At 40.6% G+C, this 24,008-nt stretch overlaps 1 protein-coding gene across 2 annotated transcripts; it reads left to right on the forward strand.

Moving 5' to 3' along the window:
* The first annotated feature begins 8,990 nt into the window (after positions 1 to 8,990).
* On the forward strand, positions 8,991 to 23,028 carry LOC132255555 (protein SOX-15). Of its 2 annotated transcripts, none has more exons than XM_059751641.1 (7): positions 8,991 to 9,521; positions 13,939 to 14,190; positions 14,657 to 14,817; positions 18,339 to 18,405; positions 18,501 to 18,628; positions 19,602 to 19,684; positions 22,181 to 23,028. In XM_059751641.1, exons 2-7 carry the CDS (start codon positions 13,952 to 13,954, stop codon positions 22,619 to 22,621), a joined length of 1,119 nt encoding a protein of 372 aa, XP_059607624.1. In that variant the 5' UTR covers positions 8,991 to 9,521; positions 13,939 to 13,951; the 3' UTR covers positions 22,622 to 23,028. The 2 variants fall into 2 exon arrangements, with proteins under 2 accessions (XP_059607624.1, XP_059607625.1); XM_059751642.1 differs by having other exon boundaries at positions 14,669 to 14,817.
* The last annotated feature ends 980 nt before the right edge of the window (positions 23,029 to 24,008 follow it).

The following is a 24,008-nucleotide window of genomic DNA, read 5'->3' on the forward strand; positions in this document are numbered from 1 at the left end:
TGACGTGGTTGGAGTCAAAGGAGCTCAAGAGAGAGCCCAAAGGATATTCCATCGAGTAATTGATAGTTCATGGCTTTTCTGCGTCCTTTTCTCCACACACACACGCCATATAACAATTTACGTACACGTGTGGTCTTTTGCGGCATTTTAGGCCTCTCCTATGTGCGCATCCTTTTTTCGGAGAAGGAAGATTTGAGCCGAGGAATTATTGCCGAGGCGTCCTTTGTGCACATTCTATGGCAACACTGCCGAGAAGAATTTCATTCAGCCAATTGTTGAATCCTGTGAAGAATCCTCCCAATTAATATTCCACGCAAATACATAAGTCGAGTCCTTTGATGGCTTTAAGAAATGCACGCCTCGAAATAATTGTTCACAAACACTCAGCCTTTGAGAAAATTGCAAAATTGCATGCTCTTGTAGTTCCACGTGAAAATTCTATATAAGGTTTCTTTTCTCCCCTCTAAATAGAGGAAAACCACAAAGTTAAATGACATGCCTTTGATCCCGTATTTCCTCCCAAATTAGCCCAAGATTATTGACGTTATCGAGTGGCAAAGTCCAGTGGAGGAAATCTCTGAGAACGTGAGAATACAAAAGTGACCATTTCACGCTTCGATGAAGAGAAATTCGAGGGTGTTTCTTCAACCTTTCATCCTCAATGCATTGAGCTTTTAACGGTCTTAAGGGCGGCCCCTTTTGGTCACTCACAGGCGGAAAATCTTGCCAGGAAAATGCGTAAGCACAGATTTGTGGTCAATGGAGGGATAATGGAGGATTTCATTTCTCTCACCAACGAAGACGGGTGAATTTTCAGTGAGAAAATTCATTTATTTTCCACACACAGCGGTAAAAAGGACAAATTGGCTTTTTTGTCGCACCCCCGGAATCGAAATAAATCCTTCTACTTTGCGCCTCTCTCTCTCTCTCGCTTCCAGAGGGTGGAAAATCCATCGCTTAATCTACCTAATTGAATTAATAATCGCGCGCGACTTTCTCGTCAACAAAATACAACCTTCCGTTGCCTGACAACTCCACCATTATGCCGATTAGACGAAGGCGAAAAAAGAATCCGCCCTCGGAAATAAACAAGACGCACACACGTGAAGGTGTCCGAAGAAGCGTGAATCAATAAGCCATGTTGGTAGCCACATACTGTGAACGTGATGCACGTAAAAAAGTGCTCAATTATGAGGCTGAGTTGCTGTGGAATTTCATTGACTTCTCAACGCACGCAACATGCAAACTGCAGAAATTCCTCTCCATCAGAGGGACTCAGAAGAAGACACACAACTACCCCAAGTCCATTGTAGCCATTGCCAGTGTGTATTTTGAGAGCTATAAGAAAAAATAATAAGAATCTCCGTGTCTCACATTACCCCAGATGACAAAGGGACAACAGGACCTTTGTTCGCCTCTTTGTTGCCACCAGGATAAACAATCCATGGCGAATATCTTCTGGCTATATGACACCATAACTTTGTCATTTCTCCCATTTATCCTCTCTCGCCATCGTCAATTGAGCTTCAAACCTACAAAATCTGCACACACATGCGAAAGAATCTATTCAGCAACACCTCGTGCAAGAGGACACCGCAAAAAAGTACGCAGTAAACTTGAAAGAGTCCCAGAAAAAAGGACCCAACAGTGTAAATACAGTGCAAGGCACAAAAGTTACGTGCATTCTTGATTTCTGCAGAAGTGTTGCTTTTCACCTAATGTTTCATACCAAAGGTCAGTGTTTAAATAACATTTTCTTTTAGAATGATATGAGTTTCATTGTGTTTTCATCATAATTTCTGAGGATATTCTTTAAAGAGTGGATAAATTGGAGAACACACCATTTGACGGTAATCTCGTTGCCAGGCACTGTAGAATCCATACATTGTCTGCTGCAGCAGGACACAATGAGGCAAACACGAAAGAAAGGAATTGTTGCGAATAAAATGGAGAATAATAGAGTTTGAGGACGAGTCAGATTAAAGTGGTGCCCTTAAAAAAAAAGTGTTGTGTGAAAGACATTAGAAAAATAGAGTAATTTTTCGCGCACAATAAAATTCTTTTGTCCCTTGTCAATCTCCTCTTTCTCACACTCTGAATCGCATTTGGGAGGGAATGTGCTTCAGGACATCTCTTTGATGACATGGAAAGCCTTAAAAGACTTTTTTCTCCGCGAGAGTCATTAGACAGCATTAAGCAATGATTCAGAGTTAAATAGTGTGTTTTATTTATTCATCAAGCCACACTTTGCGCGTGCGGATCAATTACGGAGATTTTGTTGTGATTCACAAAAAAAAACACCCAATTTTCAGCTTCTGTAAATACGAAAAATCATTTTTAATTACCACCTGTCCCTATTCTTTGGCAATCCGGCTTGGCAGAATTGCTTCATGGGCTCTTTTCAACAATGTTCAATGGTCAAAATCACGAAAGAATTCCCCTCAGCACAGCAATCAAAGTCTTTCAAGCGTCTTTTTCATCTCTTTTTCCAACACCATAACTCCACTCTCTTGTTGATCGCCAACAAAAATCCTGACTAAATACTAAATCCGAAGCGAATTGACTATAAGAGGAGGTGATAACAAAAGGCATTTATAAATTCCACAATATTCAAAAGAGGGAATTTATGATATTCTTGCGACGATGACGGTGCGAGTAAATGAGGCTATTTCGAGGATGGACGAAAAGGAGTTATTCCATTGCCAAGGCGAATGATGCAGCTATATTTTCCGTGTGTGTGTGTATTGAAATATCATGGCGGAAAAAATGTAGATTGCAAGAGGAATTCATTTAATCTCTTCTTCAAATTCACCTCAGGAATTGTTCTCTTTGGCATCATTAAGATTTTTTTCATCCATCTGAGGCCTTAATGCAATGCCATGCCAGCGAAGTGAGGATTGGCCAAAACTGGAAAGGGAAGAAATTGAACTAATTCCCTTCAATCGATCTCTTTCACAAATAAACTCAATTCAATTTATTGTATACAAATACACACTATATTTGAGCTTTTCCTCTCTATCTTCTCTTTTTTTTCTTTCCAGAGAAAAGAGGATAAAGACAGGATTATCAGTTGTCTTCATCTCTGCCAGTCTTTTGTGTGTCTTTCCCTCTCTCTTGAGTCTGAATGGCCATAAGAAGGAATAAAACATGAATTGATCAGATCAAATTCAATAAAGCATTAAATTATATTATCTATCTATCGAATGTTATTTGAAGAAATGACATTTTTGTATTAATTTTTTTTTTTTTTTGTCCAACTCCTCTTCTAATTCCTCGTCTCAAAGGAATTGTGCAACCCCTCGCTCCCTCTTTCCAACCACTGTGAGAACGACGGACAATAAACCACAGAATTGCACACAAAAGTATCCTGGAAGGGATACCTCGAGAGTCCACAAGAAAGGTGATGAAATGATAAGAAAGAGACTTTCTCCATTGATGCAGCACAGAGAAAAAAAATGCGTCAATGTCAGGCTGAAAAACTTGCCCACAAAATGTGATTAAAATCAATCACAGATTATATTTCGCCAGGCAGATTTTCTTAATGGGAAAATCCCGCCCCTTCGCAGTGATTCAATTTTTGCAAATGATGCACTAAAAATTCGCACATTTAATCACATCGTCAGATGGCTTCTGATGATCAAAGGGACACAAAGTTGCACTCTTTTTAATCAACTTACCGCAATTTTTCTGATTAATGTTGCGCATTGCACAATAAATAAAAAAAATGATGTAAATTTACAATTCGCATATCGAATTATTGAATTGTCACAGTGAATTTATAGCATTTTATTGTACCGATTATATCTAATGCAGAAACCAGAAAATCCACGCCCAAAAAAAAAGAGTTAATGCTTCATGTTAGGGTTGAAAAATAGGGTGACTATTTCATGTATAATGGCTTTTTACAGGCGCTAAGAATTAGCATAAAACATTCACAATTACATTTCGGCTGCATTAAAAATGTTTCAACGCGGAAAAAAAGCACCCAGAACAGCACATTATGGATTCTCAATATATATAACATAGAGAAATCAATAAGAGCGCGAAAATATTTGAGTGTGTGTCTCACATGATGATTTACGAGCCATATGCACGCCTCTCTGGCATAAATTCAACAAAATTGACTGTATCGGTAATTTATATTTGGTCACACAGAGTTTATTGATGAAATTTTCTCTATGATTTTGACCCTCTTTTCCTCCACTAACTTCTCGACTTTTCCTCCCTCCTCGCTTTTGGCAAAACAATACATTTTCATGAGCGACGAATGTGACCTTTTTGCATGTGTGCGACGGAAAAGTTCCGTGCCAAAAGTCGCATTGCTTTGGCATTGCGAGAGCAAATAAGGCCCAAAGGGAAGAATAAGGGTATAACGAAAAAATAAAGGTATTTCAACGACCAAACAACATGACAAAAACTGCCAAAAGACTCGCGTTTCTCGCGCTCTGGGCTATTTGTTCGCCATTCTCATCGATCATGCAAAGTTTTCCTTCTCTCCTCGTGACACCCAAAAATTCACCCTTAAGCCCACCTTTTCTCAAATGTGTCAAACACCATCGAATTGAGGACAAGGGATTGCGAAATATCATGAAAATTTAATATTGAATCCCATTCGATTGTTATTTATTTCATGCGGAAGGAGAAAAAGAAGAGAGAGAGAAAAAAACCGTCATTCAGCTTTTGGGAAAAGGAGATCACAAAATTCCACCCCAATTGTGCAAGCGTCGCCCAGGAAGGAGAAGAAACATGGTAAAGGGATGAAGGAAAGGATAGAGATTTAGAATGACAATTGTTCACATTGAAAGGAGGAGGAAGAAAAATGTTGCAAATATTTAAAAGGAAATCCTGAGAGGCAGGCAAAAAAACGTGTGCTCCTGAAAATCTCTTCCGTTTTTCTGCTGCTACTTATTGTGTAATTTCTCAGGAGATAAGAAAAAAAAAGTGTTAAATTCCATGCTTGAGAATGATCGAAACATTCCACAGATATAGAGAAATTTATCCGATATTGCATTAAGCAAAAAATCTATGTTCCACAGCAGAAGACAAACAAATTGACTGCATAAAAACTCCTTTTTCCTTAACATGAATATCCTTTTCTTCAGCCAAACCAAAGTGAAAAACCAACGGTTTTCACCTTGATTGACACCTTTGTATCAGTTGACGTGAGTCTCTCTCATCAGGACACTTTCTCCTTGGACCCCACATCATCTGACCGAACAATGTGCAGCGCCTGGCACTGCAGATGGCATCATTTCGCGGAGAAAAAAGTATCAAATGAACCACTTGCAATTTGCATGGCAATCACTGATGAAGAGTTTCTCATGAGCCATCTCACACACACGAGATGGCAACAATAAATATTCATGTAATGCGATAATTTATGACCGTTGCGATGTTGAAGAATGAGATCACGCACAATTGAAGATCGTTACACGGGTTATTGATTAAAGAGAGGCATTTGCATAGCAGCCGAAAGGAGATTTTTGAGAGTGTGCCTTGATGATTTCTCGAGTGTCCCTGGCATCGATCTCAACCACAAGTGAGAGGATCTTCGCTCGATTGATTTCTCAGAACGCTGCGAGGCAACATCAAACAGAAGCCCATTAGAAATATCAATGAATCCACCTGCAACAGCCTAACAATAACCATCCAATAATCGCGCAGCAGTAAAAAGTGAAGATTTTCTGCTTCCACAAGAATTTGAGGTGTAAAATGATAAAAACTCCCTACAATTTTACACCTTTTAGGCCAACAATAAAGTTCATCTGGGTGTCTTGTATTCTCGCGCGCCTAAGCAGGAGGCCATTTATCACTCTACCAGCACCTGACGCGCTGGAGGTCAAAGGAAAATGACCATCTTCAGCCCATGATATGCAGATGATTAGGAATTCATTAGAAGTGAGAGGAGATCATCTCGCTTGAGGATTACAAGAAGCTTATCTGTGTGCCTTTCTTCATCCTCCAGATTCTAACACTGATAGCACACTAAGTTAACCCTTTAAAGCGATTATATGGTGGGTCTATGAGAAGAGATGGAGTTCTTGTCGACCATCTCGTCAATTTAAATGCACCCAAAGTCGGCTTATTTGAGCAGATTTTCCACAATAAGAACTGACCTTAATTTACCACCCGCCAGAAATGGAATTCTACGCATTGTGTGAAATCTCACGCGGACACCGAGAGAGAGAAATGGTGTATATTCAATTAATAATATTAAATGCATGTTTGCCACCTAAATGTAATTCAAGCGGAGGAACACCGCCAGACATTGTTGTTACCCAACAATATCCAGGATGATATTCATGCGGTGTTCACAAATTAAAACACAGTGACTTGGCGAATTTCTGCAACATTTACACAAATTACATGAAAAGGAGGCAAAAAGACGGTGAAAGAATAGGTGTGAAGAGAAGAGAGAGAGAAAAAAAAGTGGAGAAATATTGATCAAATGGAACAGCGAATGTGAGGAGAAGAATTAATTTTCCACGCTTTAATGCGAGAAATTGAATTTTTCCCCAAATAAAAGCTCCCGTCGATGCCGAAAATGTCTCTTCATAAAATGAAGTTCCTGGCAAAAAGTCAATATCGCGCTCTATCCCTTTTTCTTTTTCATTTATTCTCTCTAAATCAGCATTTCATGTATTAATGCTTCTCCGTCGCTCAATGTGGATGTTTTGTGGATGAATTCACCAACAATGTAGCGTGCTTTCTTCGCCGAAGCAATGAAAAGCCAGTGTGAGATGGAAAAAATAAACCATTATATCGCTCCCCCCACAAAAGATGTCACTCGTGCCATTCCTCATTATACTACCCATCTCATATACACAGTCAAGTAACACTCGACGGGTAGAAGAGACACACACATAGCGCATATTTGTCAAAAAACGCGCCACACGAGAGAGTAAAATATAAATGAAATGTTACATAATCTACAAAATGGGAATAAAAACATTTTTGAAGCTATTGAGACATTGTTGGCTTTTAATACCCACCACATTTTTTTTTCCACTCTCCTCCAGCCATTGAAAACCCTGCGCGGAGAGTATTTAAATTGAATTGCATGTCATACATACACTGTACATAATTTGTAATGGTCTCAGAGTCTTGCACACAAAATATGGGGACGTTTTTCGTGCGCGGTCGAAAAACACCCAGAACAAGAAGCGCCACAGAGAAAAAGTGAGAGTAAGAATTTGCATATGAAGCCAGCAGTTTCACAAACTATGGCAAGAAGTCTCTAAATGTTTCTCACCCTTCGCCACCCACTTTTTGAGGGTGAAATAATTGAATGTGAATTGGTAAAAATCACCAAGGGATGCAAATATCCCTTATGCGGGCAATATGTTTTGACGATGTCAGGAAATAAAACGCACATTGAGAAACAAATAGCCTCCGGCTGAGGATCACGCATTATGCGGCAATGTGTGGAAAACATGGGGTGGCGCATTCATGCGACCCTCTCGGCACACTTTCCAATTCACGCAGAATTCAACTAATTGTACATTAGAACCATATATTCGACGACTCTTTTTTTTCGCTCCTCAAGCGCACAATGGAAATTGTATAATTTCTCCATGTCCGCAACTTGACGCATTGTTTGCTGTGCTCACGGAAATCAAAAGAGAAGAAGGAATTCGAAGGGAAACCCTTTCATTATCGCATGCGACTGTTGAACTCACTCAATTAGTTAGAATAATGAAATCAATCAGAGTTACTTCGACATTATAAGGTTTCTCCTTCGAGCGGTTGAAATGGGGTTTTCTTTTGCTGTGGATTGAAATGGAATTTGCAATGGTAAAACAATAAGAAGTAAACATAGAAGAATTTTCAACCCTCCATTTCTCGTCTTTCCTGAAGATATTAGTCAGAAGTAGAAGTAAATTTGTGTGTTAAATATGCCATCAGAAGCACACAAACACTTTTATTCAGAAGTTACGCGTAAAATTAGACTTCAACGCCATATATTAACCCTTTCACGTCAATTGGATAGTCGGCGACCTCTAGGAAGATGACTTTGTCGTTGTCTAAAGTCTTTCAAAATGCAAGAAACAATTCTTTCTGATGGCACTGCTCCATTTCTTGCCGTCGTGAGAGGGTTCATCTGCATCTTTTGAACTTCATTTCCATCAATATTTCACCCAATCTGACTGTATTGCATGTCGCCTCAAGTGCCAAGGGACAAGACGCTCTCAATAGCTATAAATAAAATGTATTCTCTTGCAATAAAAGCTCGTCCCTGGTGGAATGTCTCGAAAAGCATTTCAGCACCAGCCTGACAAAATGACATACAATACAACAAAGGCTCCACGAGACATACCCCAGAAACGACAATGGTGTCCAGTGAAAGCTCCACCGAAAGCTCTCAGCGGGCAATCCCTGCGGAAGAGTATGTCTATGCGAGAAGTCATGCGCTTTGTGCGCTTGCAGAGGAAGACAGAAAGAGAGAGGAAAAAAGAAAAGCCTGCAGCGAACAAAAGCGGTGGGACATTTTTTATCCAATAGAATTCCAGACGTTCTTCCTTCCATTCACATGTCCATACAATTGACCATTGTCTCACAGTTGCTCTCTTTCCCTCCAGAATTTATATGTATATATGTACATATCGTTTTGGAGAGCTTTCTTCTCTTGCCTCTGACAGTTCAATCTGTCAAAGTGATCCACGCCGGTCATCGGAAGTTCGTCACGTGGCGCTCATTCTCTCTGTCTCCCTCTTGCTCACGGTTTCCCCTTCTTCGTCTTCGTCTTATTTGTCGGATTGCCCACGAGTCGCGCCATAAAGAAAGGCACGCTTGATTAGAGCAGCGCCGCCCCATGCTTCGGCATCATCGCAATGTGTACGAGCCAATGGTGTCTTCCGACCAATAACAATGTAACAAAAGGCGGACGCCTGCGCTATTTTGCTCTTTCGTTCAATTTTCCACCTTCATTCGCGCTGCCGACCAGTTGTACATGGCAGTGGCGGCAGCACTGTCTCGCGCGCGGTTTCCACGCAGAGTTCCCCTTATTTTTCCTTGGCTTTTGGCATGCGGAAAATCGCACTAAAGGCGAGCCTTTTTCTATGAGTGTACATCACCTTTTTCCGCACTCCACCACGCAAGTTTCACATTGTTGGCACCACTTTAAACCCGGCGCTATGCCAACAGTTCCATTTGGGGTTTTTGCCAGACCGGATCGCGCTGCATTCACACCTATTTGTCCGCCACCTGCGCGAGTCCTGCGACTCTGAGCCGAGTGTAGTTCTCTCATTCAGTGACTCCAATTCATGGACATCAAATGACACAGGACAGTCGAAAGTGATGACAGTGAGAGCGAAAATGGTGATGATAAAATTTGAGTATTGCGTGATTTATCTCAACTTAGTGATGTCGCTGAAAATTTCACCTGTGTGATAGAAGAGACAGTGTTGTAATTTGTAGTATCAACGTGTGTCGGAGACACTTTTCACAGACGGTGGAATTTATTTTCATATATACCGAAAAGAGAGCTGCGCTAACTGAAAAAACCCATCAAATTGATTCAGGTGAAAACTTGTTGAAAATTCTCCCACTAATTTCCCTCTGTAGTATTGCGACAAAGGCAAATATTTAACTCGACAATTGTCGAAAATTTTGACACAACACACACTCTCGTCACATTAATTTGTCCTCCTCTAATTGCAAGAAAGGTCACACTCTGTGTCAATATTTTTTCCACACATTGTGTCATCTTTTGGGACTCTTGAGTTGGGGACATTTGAATTTTCGCAAATAGCAATTAGATTAAACACGGCTCGCAATTCGGCGTTAAATTAGTTATTACTTCCGCCACTTAGTTCAAGATGTTACATTAAATTTTCAGGATATTTAACCCTTTCTCAATGGCTGTCTAGAAAATTACACCTTATGTTAGTACATGAGTTTGTAGGAAAAGTGTGAATTTACGTGATTCGGAGCGAGACACATTGAGTATGACTGATAAGAATTTATGCAAAGAAGCCATTAACTTTTGCTTTACATTCGCATAACGCAAGGAAGATCACGAAGAATGGTGACAAGGAAATAATAAATGTCTATGAAACTGCTTTTTATAGGATAAATATTTTGGATCTTTTTCACATCTATACCCATAAAATAACTTGAAATTAAATTATATTTTCATTGACATCCAATGGGTTTTACAGAGAAACCACAATTATTAAATCCTTGATAAAGAATTAATTTCTCAGTGACAAAATGGGGTTTTATTTAAACTGAAACTGTCTTGATTCAAGCTTGTTCACTTTGAAATGCTGTGAAGATTTTTCGGAAAAGCATTGCAATTCATTAGAATTCCTATTCATTTTCACGATGATTACTCCAAACGAAGTTATTCATGTATTTTTCCTAGATATTATGACTTTCCCATTAAGTGTAGAGACATGAAACGGTCTCTAGCTCCTAATCATCCATTTATAGAAATAAAGAGCGCACATTAATTATGCAGGAATAATATAGAAAATAAATCAATAACACAAAATTGCTTCTGAACAATCCAAAAACTCCAGTCGCGCAAGATGAGAAAGTGCCGACGGCCGAATTAAAATCATCGCGAGTTAGATTCTCTTGGCTTCAAGCCATGATTGCGAGGGCGAAGGGGCAGCGATGTGAAAGATAAAAATGGGCAATTTATGAAGACATCTCCAAAAAGCCGAACAACACACGAAAGAGGGAAAATATACCTCAACATTTACACCTTGATTGTATTTCTATGCAAATTAATTAGCTCCCATAATCAATTCAGAGGAAAGCTCCATAAAAGCTCCCTCCACCGCAACAACAACCATGGGTACGGAATGGAGATTGGAGAAAAAAGTGTGATGGAATAATAATGAAGAATATTAATAAAAATTGTATATGATTATGACAAATGTGTCAGTATCGCGCGAAGACCGGTTTACTGGGCATCCTCGCGGCTTTTCATGCTCTCCGCCAAACACCCGAAAGATTTGTATTTACCATCTTCACCATGCGAGGCATAAATAACAGATTTGAATAGTTAAATAATCAAAATATTTTGTTTAATCAACATGAGGTGCTTCAGACACGAGGAGAGGAAAAAAAATGGCACTAAAATATATTAATAATCTCGACGCGGTAGCAGCAAAAATCATCGCCCACGTGCTAATGAAAAGACTCACTTTAATTAATTCATTGTCACTCCATCTCAATTGCGAGGGTTTCCTCATTAAAATTTCAATTAACTCTTTTTCACTTTACCACTTCGCGGGAAAACAATTTCCCACCCCCATCAAGTCAATTGGGATGGAAAATCTGGCTTGAGTGGCTTTGGTGGGGGGGGAGAAAAAAAAATCTGGATATGGAATATTTTGCCAAATGAGCAAAAGTTTGCATTTCTCAGCATTTTTCCGCCACCCAGTCATTTTTCACATTCGCGCGCATAGCCAATTAGTAGCGGAAAATATTCATCCGATTACCAATTGTCACGGAAAAATTTACAGTTATGACACACTATGTGGAAAACTGCGAGATACTCCTAAAAGACCAATCAATTGCATCATTGCTCCGCGCACACGAACGCACAAAGATGTTCACCCCAGTGCATATCAAGGGTGGTGAAGAGAGCAATTGCTTACGGCGCGTCAGGCGTCTTATCTGTGTGAGAGAATCAATCAATTGCCATCATCCATTATTTCTACACGCTAAACAACATCAAATATTGTGACTTCCAGGAGTGACAAGAGATGGAGGGAGGCGAGAAAAAAACCCACACATTGTGAAAGGAATAATTTTGACGAATTGAGCAAACGCTTTCAACACAATTATCATCCCAGTAATTGCCCATAATGGAGTTGTGTACAAGAATCCACCACAGAAAAAACATCATTTCAGGCAATTTTTCTCCTTCATCAAGCTGAAGATGAAGAGGAGAAAAAAAAGCACCACCATTGTGAAGTGAAGAAAAATAAGCCCCATAACTATTCGTGCCCACGGAGTACAATTTGCTTAAACTATCTCTCAATTGGTGTCTCAATGCTGCTCCTTCTCCCAATCGCCGTCTGTCTCGCTCTCCACTGTTATTCTGGGTGTAAATGGACGTGAAATTTGACTATCTATTCGCACTATTGCATTCATAGTGCAATTAGCGCCCGAAAATCTATCTTATTAGTCCATAAGCGACATAAGTGCCTTTGGAGGTGGGTTTACTCAGTCAATTAGCACATCCATTTTTCACGCCTTTTCCATCCATTTAGATGCAAAGAGACACTTTATTTTCTGACTCTATTTTAATGTCTTCATTTCACACGAAATATTCTATGGAAAAACACTCAGAGAGAGACAAACTTTTTCATGCACAACACTTCCCTTTTCCTCTTTGGAAAGCTCAAAACGAATGCAGTCAACTTTTGCACAGAGATGAAAGCTTTCAAAGTTTATGAGTGTTTTTCACATGATTGCAAGCCATTTTATAATAGAACGGTTGTTTAAACAGAACTTGTACAGAATGTAATGGTTAAATATACGCACGGAATTTCTTAATTAACTCTCAAGAGTGTAATAATACATGATATTAATTCAAATCTTATTCGTTTTATTGCAAGACTCAATATTGCTGAATTACATATAAAATCAATCCTTGAGCAATATTTTTATTACAAAGACATTCTTTTCCATTGTATTCTCCATTGAAGGTATATTTAAAATCAACAAAATGAATAAATCACGGGAGAAGAAAGTCTCATTCGCCCATTTAATCTCTTATCCCGCGAGTAATTTCGATTGATATGGGTATTTTATTGTTGAAAATTCGGTGTCCTAGAGTGGCCCTTTTCTCCCAGAATATTCAGATTCCATATTCCAATTTTATGGGACTATCTGAATTGGGTGCATTATTTAATGACCCCGTCATTTCCTGTGCGTCCTCCGTGGCCGCTAAGGACGCCCACTCATCATGAAATAGGCGAGCGCGCGAAGACCCACCGGGAACAGTAGGAGCGGAGGCTCGATATTGGATCATCAACACTCGAAATGATCGTAAATTTGTAATTAATTAGAGATGATATTGAGAGAAACTATCCCCTCGGTCGATACTTTGTCCCTCGCGGGACAGGAATCTGGGCAATAAATTCGCAGCTGGAGAGCAACCCGGAGGAGCGCGTCTGCTGGCCAGCAAGGGAGCCTTCTTCTCACTCTCCTCGCATCAAAGAGCTTGCGCGTTGACCAGCAGCCAGTTCGAGAGTCATCTCCAAGAGCTCTCGCTCTCCTGGAATGTCTCCTCCTCTTCTTCACTTCCACACAACATTTTTATTAAAATGACCCACGAGACTCCGCGTGGTGTGTCGCCTCTCTTTATTTTTTATTCAATGAAAAGAAAATGATTATGAATCGCACCTCGGATGGCCACTTGTTCTGCCCCGCGCGTCCCGCGCAATGGGATCAACTGCGGGGCGAGCGCGATGGTCTACCCAACCGAAAAATTAATGGCAATCCACAGGCAACTGTGCGGTGCTGAGCGCGTGAATAAATTCCAAAATCAACATTTCTGAGTCAGCGGGACACTTTTTTCGGGATGCTCTTGATCCCCGAGCTGGCATAACCACTCTTCTCTTTCGCTTCAGATTGGGAATTCAGAATTCAGTTTGTGATGACGATGGAATGCGTGATTTTATGGGGCGATGAGCCGTGGAAAAACGGCACAGCAAATGAAGAGGGAAATCTTAATACTGAACGCGCGCGATGACCAATAAATTTTTCCACACACCATCCCGGCGTGCCCAAAGCCAAAAAGGAAAATTCCCGCGAGACGCGCCACACGGTGGAAAAACAGTAGCCGCGAAGTGTGTTAAATGGTGACCCGCTGGGATTTATTTGGAGAGATTGGATATTGCGATACCCCCACATGTGCTCATAATGATGTCTGCCTCGGAAGCTCCGTGAAATGAGATTCACTTTGTTTTTCAGACAACAAGGCGATATGATGGACAGAATACCATCGCTGTCTCTCCCGGGCCTCTCTCTGCCCCATCCCCTGTCCATTCCCACCACGCAGACCATCGCGAATCACTCAACGCTCAACACACTGAATCTGCACACCGCCCAGAACCTGCACGCCACCTCCACGGCTTCGCTGCACCACCACCAGACTCAGACGCAGACTGCCGGCAATCTGCACCAGAACATCGGCGGCATGATGAACAACTCCGGAAGCACGAAGTAAGTGGACAAACTCACCACACACTGGGAATACTGAGCCCAAGACAAGGCGGTAAATGAGTGCCTTTCGCAGTGAATCGGCAATTTAAATTAGAATAATAATGGATTTAACACTAATTCAGCAAAATGGTTAAATGGTTAAATGGTTTGAGAATTATTTACTAAATGCGACAGACTCTTTAAACCCATTGTTTGTTATCCGGTTAAGTCTTATTACCTACTCGAATTTCAATTAACTTTCTAAAAACAATTTAAGGAAATCAGTTAGAAAGAAAGACAAAATTTTTCACAAATGATAAAGCTTCCAACTGTCACTAGTTAATTTGAAGATTTGCACCAACCCAGGGCTGAAAATCTAAACTGCGTTCGACGCATTAATTCCACCCCTTGGCGCACAAAATCACAGTTGTCACTGTGTTTCCGAGAGTGAATGCCACGAGTATATTATGATTCATGATCTTCCAAGTTTCTTCTGCAGTCTCATGGGTCAGAATAGCGCCAAGCGCACCACGGAGGAGCACATAAAGCGCCCCATGAACGCGTTCATGGTGTGGTCTAGGCTGCAGCGTCGCAAGATCGCCCAGGACAATCCCAAGATGCACAACTCGGAGATCTCCAAGCGACTGGGTGAGTTTTCCACTTGAGATAAATCCCCTAATAATGCTATAACAAAGAGGGTGGCATGTCCTTTGACATACTCTCAAACACCCATCGAAATAATCTGTTATTGAGTGGCCATTGAGGTGCATCAAATGACAATGTTTGGAGGGTTGGAAGAACCCCTCGAGAGGAGACTTTCTGCGCCCACAGAATCGACTGGTAGATATTTAATTCGATCCTATATTTTCCCTCCCCCACAAAGAGAATCTCCCGTGCATTCTTCTGCAATCGCCAGAAAGTTCATTCTTCCAAACAAACTCACAGCCACCATATTAAAGCCCGTGATGGATTTGAGTGGATGCCGAGGGGGAGTGGTTTGGTGGGCAGGGAAAGCTAAGGAAAATTCGTATTGTCATTGATTGCGTCAAACAAGGCATTATGAGTCCGATTCAATTGTCCAAACAGATGTAATTCCAGATAGAGATTGCCTGTCAATCCAAACTGAACAATGCGCCCCGGAGAATTCCAATCCCATTGTACATTTTCCTTCTCGCCACCCTTCTTCTTGCCCGGGAAAATTCTCTCTTTCACTCTCTCTCCCGATGGAATTGACGGGAGAAAAATGTGTACCATTTCTATTTGGCTCGCGTGAACCTTCTTCCACGTGATCCCCAAACCAAAAGTGATAGAATTTTACAAGGCTCAAAATGTAACTTCCGCTCTCGCATTCGATTTAATTTCCTCCTCGTATCCGATTTCCGTGACATATTGTGGTTTTTCGTGGGTGTGATTTCAAAAAATTCCATGCACAAGGACAATGATGACGTATTTAAACTAACTGCTGGAATAATTACAATCCAGAAATGCACAAAACAATTTTAGGGGATAAATCACTAATGAAGTCTGTCGATAAGTTTCTCACTTGATTAATCAACTAATTAATGAATCTGATTGATAAATTCCACCACAAAATGCATAGCTTTGTTATTATTCAATTTAATTCAGATCACATTAAGCCTAGAATCTAGATTATACTCATCGCAAGGCTCTGCTCTTTTCAGCCACTCTCCTTGCCAATACATTTGGCGTCTGCCAGATTATATTGTTAAATGTTATCCTATTCACACGCCACAAGGCGAGGTTATTGTTGTGCAAGTGGCTTCTCGAATACTGAATATGGTTCTTAAGGCTTCCCACTTTCCGAAGAGAGGGTGTCTTGACAATGGTGAAACATCTAATTATTCTTATCTTGGTTCAACAGTTTCGAAATTTGAATATTTTCCCGCATTCATATAAATATCATCCCAAAGCTCCTGTGCATATGAGTAAATTATCAAAATGCGCGCGCGCGCGCGTTTATGATTTTTCCCATTCACTCTGCGCTTCTGCATGTAAATATTGACAATCGATTATGCGTGTTTTTATTTTCCAAATGAAATGAGCCATATGTCCAATTAACGAGGAAGTGCATTTCGGGTGGGGAAAACAATGCGGATTCACCCATTGTGTCGATCCACCCCTGGGACTTGTCTGATCCGATGTGTGCTCAAATCTATCATCCGGCAAATTTAGATGTTTCTGAAGTGCATATTAACACACCCGCCCATTGTTCGCAATGCGAAGAGTGGGCGGGTTGAGCGCAAATACGCTTTGGGGATGATATTTAAGTGAAAATACAGCGGGGCGAAAGCCAACCTCCAACCAGGCGAGCGTGTCAATATTTGAGCGACAAAGAGTGCTCTATTGTCTCCCACTTTGGATTAAATTAGATTTAGGAGGGGTTTTTTCCTCCGCCCATCGTCACTGCACTTGGGAGAAATATTTAAATAGCACTCAAATGTTGGACGACAAACTTTTTCTGCGCGAAGAAAATTGTCAGAAACAGATTTGTTTGTCTCCCAAAGCAAGTGCACCACAGGAGGAAAGAAAAAAAATGGCAAAAAGGGGTTGAATAAGACGCGCGTCTTCCATTCTATGGTCAACATTGATAAATCAATTTAATTGAAATTCGATCCTCATCTCACCCGTCGCACTCACTCTATTGTCCATACGGATTCTTCCCCATCGACGCAATCCATCCTCGTCGCGGCACAAAAGCCATACAGCCAGATCGCATGTTTTGTAATGTTGCCCAGGGAATTCTTTCACAATCTCTCGCTCACTCTTCAGAAATTGTCTTTCAATTCCACATCACTTCAACCCAGTCACACTCGTTGTTTCTCATCAAAGGCAAAAAGCGAACAATGACATCATTATGAGTGGAAGCAAAATTGATTGAACACACTTTCTAGCTGTTGATTTTCAATATCATTCGACGTTATACGAAACTTTTCCCCAATATTTCGCCAAATACTCGATTGAAATGCTTTCAAGCAGGTTTTGATCTGCAGTTTTAGTAATTACCACACTTTAATGGGGCATTTGATTGGAATTACTTGTGTGCTGAAATTATTTGATTGAGCCAATGAAATTTGTTTGACTTTTGCTTCCACATCTGACACCTATAAAGCTCATCATTTTTTTTTAGAGTTACAAGTTGTGCATGTTGTTCCTTTAATTAAAACGGATTAATTAAAAATTAATTAATTAAAAAATAATTAAAATTTCAGGAAGTCACCTGGAAAAACCAACACAATTCTAATTAATTTTACTAACGATGGTTAAACTTTGCGGATATTTCCGTACGCATAATGGAAAATACATATGTGCGGAAAAAATGAAATTTACGCATTAACAGATACTGCAACTTCTCTCATGAGACGCATTCAGATTATTGCCAACCATGCCAACATTTGAGCCCCACGGCGATATATATACTGTTGACTGTGGTTTGGAAACTATGTCGCTGTTCATTCTACCATCCGTTGCTCTGGCGCCATTGTTCACCCCAAAGTTGGGAATGTCTCTGTTTCCCCCTGCTTTTTGGGGGGGGAATGAGTTGCGGATGGAGCGATGACATATTCCAACATGAAAAACTCGAGTTTTGTCGTCATGGCGACAATGGAATTGTGTGTGCATTGTTTTCTTCATCAATTGCACGATGATGGTTGTCTCGTGAAAACCACGCGCAAATTCACCGCTACAACATATTGCATACACCTGACAGAAATTCTGCACTCCATTCTGAATTCCACATACGAGGACCAGGGAAAAAAAATCACCCCAACCCCCCCAATTTCCTGAAGCTCAGCACGTGAATTTTCATACCTCAAACTTCTGCACAAAAACTTCCCTCAACACACCCACACACACACATAGTATTTGATGATGAATTTTCACGTGAAAAGGAGTTCCGTCAGTGTGAATACTCTTCTGGTAACTAACAATGTAGTCATTATTTACCATCCAACACATAGGAAATATTGTTTCTGAATTAAATACAGTTTCTCATATGGAAAAGCCCCCACTTTTGCCACTTCTCCACCCTCAGGAAATTGTCAATGTTTGCCAAAAACGAGCAATTACAGAAATTCTGTCTGTCATCCTCATTCTACCTTTAAACACACAAATGATACATTTTCAACTACAATTTGAGCTCACTTTTGCAGGTGCCGAATGGAAATTGTTGAGTGAAGATGAGAAGCGTCCATTCATCGATGAAGCAAAGCGCTTGCGGTACGTTAAATACTTATAGAATTCAAACACTAACTTATCAAAAAGCTCAAATAAAAGCATTTAGTGGAACTACGAGACTCAATTTATCATTGCAGTGCTATGCATATGAAGGAACATCCAGACTACAAGTATCGACCGAGGAGAAAACCAAAAGCCCTGAGACGCGATGGTTATCCATATCCAATGCCGTATCCTTCTGTTCCCGTGGAGGCTCTGCGAGCAGGTAAGGCGCCATTGTTGACCCAATTTCGCACGTGAAAATCATTAACTTCCAGAGATTTTCCCACCATTGTTGCCACTGCAATTTTCGCAAACGTTGAACAAGTGAAGTGATAGAAAGGAGTGAAAATGAAGAGACAATAGGATATTCTTTCACATTGCAACTTTCATTCCAGGCATCTCTCATTTTGGCATCCTTTCACCATCAGACATTGTCAATGGTAAAGTGCATTGGATGGTAGGGGAGAGGGTGGTGAAAAGCTGTGCATACACACAGTTTGTTGAGTAAATTCTTCCCATTCTTTCAACATTTCTGCCCTACAATCAACAATATACCATCCATGTGAAAATGATGAGGAAAAAAAAGGAATGGATTTAAAAAGCAAAGTAGAATACTTAGAAAACACGAAAGCTCATTGTTCTCGCAAAACATGTCCCGCTGTAAGGACTGAATAGGACAAAAGCTCGCAACATTTTCTCTCCTTTTATGCCTTTCTTCTCCCTTGTCTCTCCCTCAGCTCTAATTAACATTTTTGTTCAATTAGTCTTTCGCGACATCGAGGAGGAAATTAGTTGGGAAAAACTGTTCCGAGAAGGGACTTTCCCTGAAAAAAAAATAAAATAAAACAAAATTTGTAATGCTACACCTTAATTGCTCAGTGACACGCCAACGCCCACGTAAATCCGTATCGAACACACCCTCGCAGACGACAAAATACGGAAAATACGACCGTCATCATTTTAATTTTAGGCCCACAAACAAATATAACTCACAAAACTTTTGCCCACGAGGACGAGGAGAGCTTGCAAAGCTCTGGCAAAAAATGAATAACTCACGAGCATTGTCGTGAATTTAGCAAATAAACTTTCATGACTTCGTATGGGATATTTTTGGGAGCAATTTATTGCTGAATTTTGCTACTTTTCCCCACAAATATAGAGTGTATTATATTTTTTTTTATCGTGCTTTCTTGCAGGAATCACACCAGGATACTTCGCTCCTGGCCCTCCCTATCACTTGGGCAGTCATCTCTCGCAAGCGAGTCCTCCGACAACACAGGTAAGACATGGTAAATGAAAGGGGTAGAAAATTGCCACAAAATCATATTTCTCCTCCATTGTCCTCGGGAGAATAAAAGAAATACAACAAATATAGATGCTATCGCGACCCCAAAGGGAGTCGGAGAGAGAAAATAAAAGGAATTATTAATGGAAACAGACAACAGAAGGTGGAGGCGAAAAGAAGTTATATTGGAAGGTGTTGAGACAGTAAAAAAAAAAGTATAGAGAGCGCGCAGAGAGATAATTTAATTCGATGAACGCAGCGCGTATCTCGTTAAAGTGATGAGATAATTGCACAGTGATTTGATTGTCTGTCCATTCATACCTGCCCATTGTTGGGTTAACTTCTTCAGCTCGCAATTATTCTCCCATACACTACAATTTCCCTTCCACAACACTCCATCATCATTAAAGACCATTCGATGCACGCTCTATTTGGACACATCACTTTTGGCTACTGTTTTTCCATGCCATCATAATCTCCTAATTCATCTCACATCCACACTCCTTTCATCTCCTCTCTCGCTCTCTCTCTCTCTCTCCACCAATTGTAATTTTTCATCTCTCTAGAACATTTCCTCTCTTCGCGAGCGTGTGTTTACACCCAGATTTCATCTCTCATACCCAAAAAACTCCCTTCAATCCTATTAAACTCAATCACCTTAATAGCAATCTTTCTCACACGAAAATTGATTTCTTCACACCCATTTTAATGTCTCAGAAAACAAACACTCCAGCCGTGAAGGAAATAGTTGAGATTGAGCGCTATTTTCATGCTTATTTAACCCTAGGAGGTTAAATGTGGATAATTTAATTAATTACTATCTGTTCCTCATAATCAACTGCGTTCAAGTATGTGCAAAAATCAGAATGATTTCCTTAAGGAGAAGACTAGAAAGCAATACATGATGAAGTTACAGTTCAAAACATCTCAGCATCACTCCTGAGTTGAATGATAAGACACTGATACTGTGATGGTGTTTCTTTTATGAAAGATTCTCTTCTCCACGATATGCTGAAAGTGTGTAAATTTCGTATGAATGGTGGGCAATATTTTAAAGTGACACCTCAACAATACCTCCTTAACGAATTCAACGCAGCGCAGTGAAAAGAGTAAAATAAATATAGTATGGGAAATAAAACAAAAAGATGAATGTGAGGCATTAGATAGATGAATGGGGAGTCTAAGGAGGAAAAGCCAAGAGGGGGGGGACTTTTGTGGTTGTAACTCTCGAGAGCCGCCCGGTGAGACAAAAGGCAAAAGCACTTGACAGACGTCTTTTGTACCCATGGATTACTGGTGATATTTATTGTTATACTATTTTTTTTTCCACCTCATCTGCATTGTTGAGTGAGGATAAAAGGCATAAACGCACGAGGATGCTCAAAATGTCTCTTTCACACACACATATCTTAGGCGCTCTTTTTGGGCTCCTTTGCATTGCGCAAAAATTCATTTCAAGGTGAAACCAATTTAATCCGATATAATCATTCACCTCTGACCTCAATTCATGGACTCTCTCTCTCTCCATTTGCCTGTCGTCTCTCCGTCTTGAGATCTTCAATTAATCCAACACTTGGGCTCTTTTTTTTCTCCCCGTCTAATTGAATATCCTCCACTGCATCCAATTAGAGGTGAATTTCCCATCCCGAAAATGATTTTTGTAAATGTGAAATATGCTGAAGAGAGAGAGAAGTGTTTAGCGCACAATTCGTCATTATGCTGCGATGTCGATGGCATTCGATAATGAGGGGGGAGGGTCAGAAAGATGACTGACGATTATGTAATTACAGAGTCGAATGATCGACAAATTGACGGTCACTTCCATCAGCATGTGATTTTTCTCCCCCATCATTTCCATGCTGCTGCAGCATCGCATAAAAACAAATATTTACCCATCAATGGAAGCCACCAATTTTCTCACACTTCGCGCGCAGGACGACGGAAAGGAGGAAAGAAAAAATCCCTCTTTTGTCATCCCACAGACCAGCCAAATTGTCGGTTACTTTTGGGGACATTCTCACACCCTGAAAGCCTTTGTCCATGGCAATGTAATTACAGTGTTTTGACTTTTCCGGTGAGATATTGACACCTAAGAAATCCCTCCCGGCCATATTTGTATTTGCACACCAAATTACAACCCTCTTTTGCACACACTGATGAAAAACCCAGCACAAAGCGGCGTGTTTGTTTTCAAAGAGGGGTTTTCAGTTACACCGACTAAACGGCCATTGATGGCTTCAAACAATGTCACATTGAATTCAATTTAATCTTAACTGGTTCTTATCTTTTGCAATCTTAATCAGTCTGATTGTCCAAGGGGGAGATTGTATGGCGGAAATCCGTACACCACTTCGCCTTCTTAATCTGTCTCCCTTAATTTCGTTTCGTGCTGCTCAAATTTATGACAAAAACAATAGATCAGGAGTTCTGCCGACATAAAGATGTCAGTGGGCAAAAGCCTATGCTCATCGTGTCCTTCCTATCTTCCAGGCCTCTTTGCCGACTCAGATGGATGTATCGAAGTTTGCCCTGGACAGGTCCGCGTACCTCAATTCGGCCGCCAGCTCGCTCTACGACACATCGAAGGCCCCGACAAGCGCTTACAGCGCCTACCTCGATCCGTCCGTCCTCACGAAGGCCTACTTCGACTCTAAGATGTACCAGGATCGAGCGGCTAACTATGCCTTCGACATCAGCAAGATCTACGGACAGCAGCAGCTCCAGCAGCCGACAAACGGCATGACATCGAACAACAACAACCTGGAGGAGCGCGAATCGACGCCCCAGCTAGGCGAGCTAGGCGACAAGGGCCCACTGGGCGGCGGTCAGGACAGCCAGATGGAATCCTCGAGTGGCTCCACATATCCCTCCAGCGGATACCAATATCCTCCGGGGGGAGACTTTCGGAGGCCGCTGACTGTGATTTTCTGACCAGACAAGGACTAAAGGCGCCGCGCGGCCTACGCCCCACACCTAGGCCTCGCCCTAGACACACCCTCTGTCCTACAGATCTTTCCTTTCGCCCACTTTGTAAATAAATATAAATCATAGGGAATACAGTAGACGCTAGAGACGTAAATTAAACGCAAACCTATCGATAGCATAATTTCTCTGTATGAAGAAAAAAAAAGATGGAATAAAGAGACAAAAAAAAATTATACTTAATCAGGAAATGGATAAATTGGATTAAAACATACTGATGTAAAATTATGCATATTGATGTAATTTCTGTCGTTAAACTTAAACCATAGAGAGTGTAAATTATTGGGAAAAATAAACAAAAATCTATCGAGTGGAAAATTTCACGAGAAAAATTATTGAATAAACACATGAGATACAATGGCATTCGGCACTGTCTTTTTATCACCACCGCGTGTTTTATTTGCCTCAATTTCCAAATGTAAATAAACACAGGAGCGGAAAAAGCACTTGAACATCCCTCATGAAATTATTTCACCCTCGTCGAAAGCGTAATAAAAATTAAATAAATAGGAGCAAATTATAGTTAATTTCTTCGCGCTTTTCCCACATCTTTTCGCCATGCAATTTCCCACAAGGACTTTGCAGATGCAATTGAAACAGATTTACTCATTAAATTACTTCGCATCACTTGTGAGTGTTTCGTGAGTAATAATTAGTGAAATCATATTAGCAGAAAAGCGATTTGAGAACAGTTTCAACAACATTGAGAACAGTTGTTATAACTTAGCGGAGACACAGCGTTAGAAATTGTGATATCAAGTCTCTGCATTACCGGCGTGAAAATTTCTTGTTCTAACATCTTTTCCACCCCTATGATGTGCAGGAAACTTTGGTATCTCGACTAAGATTGCTTTCTAGCACTTTTCCCGCCAGAAACTGTACAATTATCATGGGAAACATCTGCTCAACGCGCGGTCGAATATTTTCTCATGCGGATAACAAACACCTAAATTGCGCTCGTTTGATAACGCAACAATAGTTCTGTTGTAGGAAAAGTTATTTCATAGGAAACTCACAAGGAAGTGGTAAGCAAATTTGCCTCTTTTCAGCTTCCCTTTTGTGTAGTTTCAACCAGAGGAAAAAAATGTGTGTGTGTGTGGCAATGGCAGGAACGTTGGACAATTTGTGTGTACAAAGTAAAAGGTAAACATAGTGGATGATATGAAAAATGGCAACAAAACCCATTCATTGCACACACACTCTCGCCCTTCATCGCCTGAGAACAATTTCACACAATCCTCCACAGTGACTGGAGAGGGTGTGAAAAGAAGGACGCGCGATGAGAATAATAAAATGCCACATAATAGCGAATAATGTCCATTATTCGAAAACAAAC

Source organism: Phlebotomus argentipes, unplaced genomic scaffold (assembly GCF_947086385.1).
Source record: "Phlebotomus argentipes unplaced genomic scaffold, Phlebotomus argentipes genome assembly contig_5, whole genome shotgun sequence".
In the NCBI taxonomy this organism is placed as follows: Eukaryota; Metazoa; Arthropoda; class Insecta; order Diptera; family Psychodidae; genus Phlebotomus; species Phlebotomus argentipes.

Excerpts from the sequence above, each read along its gene's own strand:
- LOC132255555 (XM_059751641.1), top strand. The coding sequence starts at position 13,952 with ATGATGGACAGAATACCATCGCTGTCTCTCCCGGGCCTCTCTCTGCCC. Across the intron at positions 18,406-18,500 it reads GATGAAGCAAAGCGCTTGCG|TGCTATGCATATGAAGGAAC; the intron begins GTACGTTAAATA and ends TTATCATTGCAG. Across the intron at positions 18,629-19,601 it reads CGTGGAGGCTCTGCGAGCAG|GAATCACACCAGGATACTTC; the intron begins GTAAGGCGCCAT and ends GCTTTCTTGCAG.